The sequence below is a fragment of the Lactuca sativa genome, chromosome 3 (genome assembly GCF_002870075.4).
Source record: "Lactuca sativa cultivar Salinas chromosome 3, Lsat_Salinas_v11, whole genome shotgun sequence".
In the NCBI taxonomy this organism is placed as follows: domain Eukaryota; kingdom Viridiplantae; phylum Streptophyta; class Magnoliopsida; order Asterales; family Asteraceae; genus Lactuca; species Lactuca sativa.
The window spans coordinates 127,184,631-127,192,670 of NC_056625.2; the positions used below are offsets into that span (position 1 = coordinate 127,184,631).

General features: G+C 35.0%; 1 protein-coding gene across 1 annotated transcript; it reads left to right on the forward strand.

The window, feature by feature from the left end:
- Window positions 1-3,116: 3,116 nt before the first annotated feature.
- LOC111896232 (E3 ubiquitin-protein ligase WAV3) lies at window positions 3,117-6,101 on the forward strand. The gene is made up of 2 exons (XM_023892242.3): window positions 3,117-3,863; window positions 3,962-6,101. The coding sequence occupies exons 1-2, from the start codon at window positions 3,459-3,461 to the stop codon at window positions 5,726-5,728; spliced, it is 2,172 nt and encodes a 723-aa protein (XP_023748010.1). The 5' UTR covers window positions 3,117-3,458; the 3' UTR covers window positions 5,729-6,101.
- Window positions 6,102-8,040: the final 1,939 nt, after the last annotated feature.

An 8,040-nucleotide genomic window follows, 5' to 3' on the forward strand; every position in this document is an offset into this window, starting at 1 on the left:
ATTTTCTAGGTTTTACAAATAATACAAAGACTTTCATTCAAACATGCTTATGAACTCACCAACATTATATATGTTGACTGTTTTCAAATTAACTTGTATTCTCAGGTAACCGTTAAGCAGGGAAATCTTCAAGTATATGAATTTATTTTGTGTAATGTCAATCATCGTACAATTAATATTTTGGAATATGTAACGTAAGACAATGTACTTGATGTGAACAATATCAATTGTATTATGGAATGTTTGGTGATAATTGTGTTATGTTTCATGTATATTCATTGTGATGATCTTTCAATTTATAGTCACACGAGCCATCGGACGTTACCACTGTCTGGTTCGAGGGTGTGACAATTTATCTTTCTAAAAGTTGTAATTAATGACGAAAATTGTAAATCAAATTTCAAACACATGCATTTTTTTAAGGATATATGGCTATTATGTAATACATATTTGGAAAATAGTATATACAATTAATTCATATATTTGGAAAATAGTATATACAATTAATTCATCTTTACAATTGCTATTTGGACAATATACAATTAATTCATTTTTACAACTATTCATATGATGTTAAATATTGCATTTACAAAAGTGACAATATGATATTTAAAAGATATTGAAAAGAAAATTAAATATCCTCTTTTATATTGTTTTTATTTATTTTTATATTTATATAAACTAGTGACATATGAAATTCATTAATTTTTTTTTTTAATTTTTTAATTTTTTTGATTTTGACATTAATTTTAATATAATGAGTAAGAAGATAGGTAAAAAAATAAAAGGATATTTGATTCCTCTATTACACTTGTTTTTCTACAAAAATCATATCTTTTGTCTTTGCATCCTTTATATTTCTTATTTGCTATATTTCTTTATATTTTTGTTAATAATCATTTCTATAAATATTCCATGTTAAAATGTTGTTGTAAATTAGTGTATACGTATTTGTTTGTATATAATATCTCATAATATAATTTACATATTCAGCAAATTAAATAAAAAAAAAAAGAAAGACTAGAGAAAGAAAAAGATAGTTTATCCGGAACATTGACTTGTGTACAAAGAAGTACCTATCACCTACACACCAGCCTGTCATTCCAGTCTGATGATTTCCTGAAAACTAAACAGTATTGACCTCGAAACTTAAAAGTACCCTGCCACTTGTCCACTCTTTTGCAAATGTTTCTAGATCCAAAATCCAAATAAATACCAACCTAATTTTCCATGAAACTATAAAATAATATAATATAATAAGAGGATATGTTATTATAATAAAAGTTGTAATTTTATTAATTCGTGTAATTTGTTATATTTTAAACAATGAAATGTAATAAATAAATAAAAATGTATTTTTTTTTTTATAAAAGTTGACAAGAATATTACACTAAGAGATAAAATTGGTAGATAACTAGATAAGATGGTAGAAATATGTTAATTTGTTATATGTGAATGTTACAAATATATACAAAAATAGTGAATAAGAATATTTGTATGTTTTAATAAATATGCATGAGGCTTGTTTTTTTTTCATAAATAAATATTTTTATGTTAAATAATTAAAAAAATGTTACATAAATTGATATATTTATATGTTTCTAACTGACTGCTTCAGTATTTGATCATCTTGTTGTAAATAGTTGAAAATTTCGTTATCTTCACATACATATTAGACCACTTTAGATCTTATTTCTTACCTACTAGATTAATTGAAAGAAGTTTCAGCAGGGATAGTCCTGAGGATTCAAATGTTCAAAATGAGCCGGAAAAAAAGACACTTAGACACTAACGTGAAACGAATTAAATAATATAAACTAAAGTTTTTTTTTTTTTTAAACTTTATAACAATAAACATAGTAAAATCATAGTATTTTAATGAGTAATGACACATGATAACAACTAAAAAAAATTAGGCCCTAGAAATAATAGATTTAAAAAAAAATATGGGCCTCTAAAAAAGTTGGGTTCTATGCAGCAGTCCATTTTGCTCTCCTTCAAAGCCAGCTCCGGTCTTCGAGTTATAGTCAATTCATAAGATACTCTCCTAAAGAGAGAAATATTCTTTCTATCTAGAGATTCCAGTTTTTCTACTTTGCGGATCGAAAGAAGAAGACATTTCACATTTAATTAATGGAACTTTCGATTAGTTATCCTTGTTTGTTGTGAAAAGCTACAAGAGTCTAATTCCAAAGGATTCACTTTGTTGCTAATTCTTGTTAACCTTGTTTTCATAGATGTCAATCCGAGACTTAGCCAACGTGACTTATTTGCTTCTCGGGTCCCGTTGGGTTATGTTTGCGACTCGACAGATGCAAATGGAGACTCAGATCGGTCATATTCATCTTGTGTTCGGTTAGGTTTCATCAGTATCACCATCAAATTCTTGGGTTGCAGTTGACGGTATGTTATGTATGAGATTTGGATTTTGGAAAAGATTAACCTTCGTTGATCGTGCACAAACCAAAATTCGTAGTATGAATTTTGTATCAAAATTTGTAGAAATGACAAGAATTGAGTTTGGGGTTGCAGGAATTAAGTATATGAAATTGAGTCTCGAGCATTGGTTGTGTTTTATGAACCCGTTGCATAGTTTTTCTTTTCTTCTGAACCTATAGTGAACCTATAGCATGGACCTTCCGTGTCGGCGTGGTAAAATAAATATAAATATATGTATTTATAAGCTTAAATTAAAAAAAAAGTGACAGCTTTTAGATTTGTCAACAATCTTGAAGCGGAGCCATAACTAAGTCCAGGGCTTATAAATTAGATTTTACTATTTGAATAACCACGTAAAACATATATCAGGAGATAACTAAGTCCAGAACTTATAAATTAGATTTTTCTGTCTGAATCTGACCGAATAAAATATATCGGGACAGCCATAATCGAGAGTTAGACTTATAATTAAGTCACAACAAATACAATAAAATAACATTTGAAACAGCTAAAATATTTGTTACTTAAAAAAAAACAATTTTTCTATTTTTCATTTTATGAACATTTATATGTACGTTAAGTGAAACTTTTTGGACGGTAGGATAATGTTGGAAATGAAAAAAAAAAAAAATTACCTTGATGAAACACAGGAGTAGTGACTAGTCTGTAGTCGTACTATATAATAATTTTGGTGTGTTTGTGTTTGTGTTCATCCTCCCACACCGATTAAAAACAAAGAGAAGAGAAAGAGAAGATCACACACGACTTTTTCTGCAACTAGAAGAAGGAACACCAACAGAGTTTTTCTTTTTCTACGAGTATTTATTAATCCATTTATGATCTCCCAGCTTTGTTTAATTCAATCCAGTATCCACCCAACTGTTCTTGTTGTTTTGTAAGTTATCATCAATTCGATCCCATTGAAAGCTAGCTATATTATATATCTACCCATAAAGAAGAAAGAAGAATCGATCCAGAAAAAAGGAGAGAGTGAGAGAAACTTACAGAAGAAGAAGAAGATGGTGTTGGGATGGAGACGAGCTTTTTGTACTTCCGTCCCTCGGGAACGTGATTCAACCTCCATGACTTCTTCCATGGAAGAGTTTGAGTATGAACATGTTATTGACAATGGGAATGGAAGTAGTTGTGGTACTACAAAATTGGGGAGAAGATTTGGGTTCTTTTCGTCTTCTTCAAATCCATCTACGCCTCCGCTTCGATCTCAGTCGGTTTCTAGTCCGAGCCTCCGTTGTCGGACCACCGTAAAAGTACCACCGGCTCCGTCGTCATCTGTTCCTGTCAGTCCGAAGCTTCATTGCGAGACTAAGAACAGCCCTCGGTGTTTTCTTCGGTCGTCGACTCCTTCGTCTCCTCGCTCTCCTTCTCCGTTTACTTTCCTCAAATCGAGTCTTCGCCTTTGCACTGTAAGTTTTGTTCATTCTCGTTGGAATTTGTACATTTTGGTGATCATAGATTGTGATATACTGATAATCTGATATTGATCTGGTTTATGAATCTGCAGCGTAGATGTGGATTATGTTTGCAGAGCGTGAAGAAAGGGAATGGAATGGCGAGTTTCACGGCGGAGTGTTCGCATTGTTTTCACTTCCCTTGCATCTCCGATCATGTGAAGAAACAAGGGAGCCTTGCTTGTCCTGTTTGTAGCTGTTTGTGGAAAGATATGCCTCTGTTGTCTGTAGATGAACAGAATCAGAAACATCAGTTCGTTGAGGAAGAAGAAAGGATCAGGGAAAAGCTAGCTACGCGATTCTTCATGGAAGATGTTGCTTCCAAAAACGAATCTCCAAAGCAGCAGCCATTGAATTTCAAGGTTTATAACGATGATGAGCCATTAGCGTCGTTAACTCCTAAAGCTCGGTTCATTGCTATTCCAGAATCTGATGAAACTTGCGATGAAGAATCCATCGATGAGTTTCAAGGATTTTATGTTAAGGGAGGTAACAACACTCCAATTGAGGATCATGCAAGAGATGTTGATGTTCGTCTGTTACCAGATGCGGCAGTGATCGCTTCTTCACGGAGGCACGAGAGTTACGCGATTGTTCTGAAGGTAAAAGCTCCACCGGCGCCGGAGAAAACACAACGCAGAGCTCCGATCGATTTGGTCACTGTCGTTGATGTCAGTGGTAAAATGACATGTGAAAAGCTACAGATCATCAAAAGAGCAATGAGATCAATCGTTTCAGCACTTTCATCCAAAGATCGTCTCTCAATTGTCGCATTCTCATCGTACTCCAAGAGGTTATTACCATTGAGGCGAATGACAACGACTGGCAGACGAGCAGCGCGTCGTATCGTGGAAGCCATGGCCGTTCTCGAAGGCTCATCAAATTCAAAAGACGCCGTGAAGAAGGCCGTGAAAGTTTTAGAAGATCGTCGAGAGAAAAACCCGGTCGCCACCATCATCCTACTCTCCGAAGTCCTCGATCAATCATCATCCATTTCCTCGGCGCGTTACTCACACGCGCGTCTCGACATTCCCATACATTCACTCAACCTCGCCGTGACTGAAGATCACGTATTCGCGAAATGCATAGGAAATTTACTGAGCGTGGTGGTTCAGGATCTCAAACTGCAACTAGGATTTATCTCCGGTTCCGGTCCGGCGGCAATCGCGGCGGTTTATTCACGTACACCACTACCGATCGTCCTTGGATCCGGTGCTGTACAGATCGGAGAATTGTCTGCCGATGAAGAAACAGAATTATTGATTGAATTGAAAGTGCCATCGTCGGCGTTAAGGTCCCACCAAATACTATCCGTGCGATGCTGTTACAGAGAATCAACAAGTCAGGAGCTTATCTATGGTAAACAACAAGCTTTGCTTGTACCTCGGCCGAACGCCGTCCGATCATCGTCTCCGGCCATCCAACGGCTGCGAAACCTCTTCATCACAACTCGAGCCTTAGCCGAATCAAAACGGCTAACCGATCGAAACGATCTCACCGGCGCATACCACATGCTTGTCTCCGCTCGTGCCTTAATGCATCAATCCAATCTGGCTTCTGGTAACGAATTTATGCTCCGTTTAGAAGCGGAGATAAGCGACCTTCAACGGCGGCGCAAGGTTCAAGCACCGTCTCCGGCTCAGCAAGTTGGACGGAGAGGCAGGGCGGCGGATGTGGCGGCGTATACGGATGAGAAAGGTGAGCCGTTAACGCCGACGTCGGCTTGGAGAGTGGCGGATCGGCTGGCTAAAGTTGCGATGATGAGAAAGTCGGTAAATAGAGTCAGCGATTTACACGGGTTTGAAGATGCGAGATTCTGATGAAAAATGAAAAATGAAAAATGAAAATAGTAATTTTTATGGCTTTGCTTTTAGGTCCTTGTGTTTTCTGTTTATTACAGTTTTTACCCTCCAAGAATGCAAAGTTATTACAAAAGGAAAAATAATTAGTGTGGTCGGAGTATAATATCGACAAAGGGTACCCGACGATTTGAGCCTTTTATATGTAGCAATCAATTGGAATGAAAAGGAAAACAAGAGAAAGGGTGACAAAAGCTATTGAAACGGAGGGGCCTCTATGTCTTTTTGTCTTCTTTTAGAATTCCATTATATGATGATTATATTTCATTTGGTTTAATGGGAAGAATAGTTGTACATTATCTTACTTAAATGGAAACCTTTTAGTTTAAAGCAATAGTTCTTAACAATATAGATATATAAAATCTATAAGAAGTTAGAAAATCAACAATTATAATGGAGAAATAATTATGATAAATGGAAACCTTTTAGTTTAAAGCAATAGTTCTTAACAATATAGATATATAAAATCTATAATAAGTTAGAAAATCAACAATTATAATGGAAAAATAATTATGATAAATGGAAGACAAAATTGCAAAAATGGTCCCTGTGTTATGTCAAAACTAGCATGTTTGGGCCAAAACGGTTTTGGCTAGCATCAATGGTCCAAAAGTTTCATTTTCTTGCAAGTTTGGTCCAATTTGGTTTGAATTTTTTTGGAAAGACGATTTTGCCCTTATTATTTAATTTTTCAATTTTGTTTTATTACCAACAATTAAAAATAAAACAAAATAAAATAAAATACCCTCTCTCTCTCTCTCTCTCTCTCTCTCTCTCTCTCTCGTTTCTTGTTTACCACTATCCAAAGAAGAAGAACGAGTGGTTGTCACCGGCCTAGGTTGCCCCTCCGCCTCCCTCCGGTCAGGTAGCACCACCCCGGAACACCCGATTCGATCGTAGCTACCCTCCCTTTGAACCTAGACAGATGCAACGAGAGAAAGGAGATCGAGATCTGAAGTTTGGGTTTCTTGACGATTAGGGTTTCTTGGCGGCTAGGGTTTTCAGATGGAGGGTTTCATGACTGGAAATCGAGGGGAAGACACTTCAGATCGATTTTCCTCGGCTATTAAGCCTCCGACGAGGTGGTTGTCATCGATCAAGGGGGTCATCGATCCTCTAGATACAGGTTGAACATATCTGAAGGAGACGAGCATGGTGATGGGGTGTAGCAGTGACGAGAAGAACAAGATAGAGGGACATGATTGGCATCTGATTCAAACACCGATTCAGAGAAGAACAAGAGAGAGGGACATGATTGGCATTTGATTCAATAATTGGAAAGGACGCAAAAATTTCTAGGTTGTAAATCGTAATCCCTTTCATCTGTAAATCGTAATCTCTTTAACTTGTACTGATTTAGGGTATACGGTGTCTGCGATTCAGGGAGGGGGATAAAAGGGGTGCAGTTTACCTTCATCTTTATGTTTATTGAGTTGTTTGTGTGCTTGTGGGTTTGAGTTGGGCAATTCATAGAAGAAATTGATTCCGATGGTGGTGATGGCAGTTCATCAGAAATCGATTTCTTAGTTCGTGAATATGATGTTCTTGTTCTTGAACTCAGGAAAAACCGAGTGTTCTTGAGATTCATATGCATATATGAGTGTGTATGTGTTTAGTCTATTCGACTTCATACAATGAATTGAACAAAATTGATAAAAGTTAGGGTTCTTCATTTTAAAAATCCACTACCAGATTTGTATTAATTTTCTTTGTAAAGAGAGAGATAGAGAGAGAAAGAGAAAGAGAGAGAGAGAGAGAGAGAGAGAGAGAGAGAGAGAGAGTATTTTATTTTTTTATTTTTAATTACTGATAATAAAATAAAAATGGAAAATTAAAATATAAGGACAAATCCGTCATTATAAAAAAGTGCATAGGAAATTGGACCAAACTCGCAACAAAACGAAACTATTGGACCATCCTTGCAAGCCAAACCCATTTTGGACCAAAGGTGCTAGTTTTGACGTACCACAGGGACCATTCTTGCAATTTTGTCTAAATGGAAACCTTTTAGTTTAAAGCAATAGTTCTTAACAATATAGATATATAAAATCTATAAGAAGTTAGAAAATCAACAATTATAATGGAAAAATAATTATGATAAGTGGAAACCTTTTAGTTTAAAGCAATAGTTCTTAAATATAGATATATTAAATCTAATAAGAAGTTAGAAAATCAACAATTATGATGGAAAAATAATTATGATATATATATATATATATATATATATATATATATATATATATATATATATATATATATATATATATATATAT

Coding starts and splice junctions, on each gene's coding strand:
- LOC111896232 (XM_023892242.3), top strand. CDS start 3,459: ATGGTGTTGGGATGGAGACGAGCTTTTTGTACTTCCGTCCCTCGGGAA. Junction 3,864..3,961: donor CGAGTCTTCGCCTTTGCACT/GTAAGTTTTGTT, acceptor ATGAATCTGCAG/CGTAGATGTGGATTATGTTT.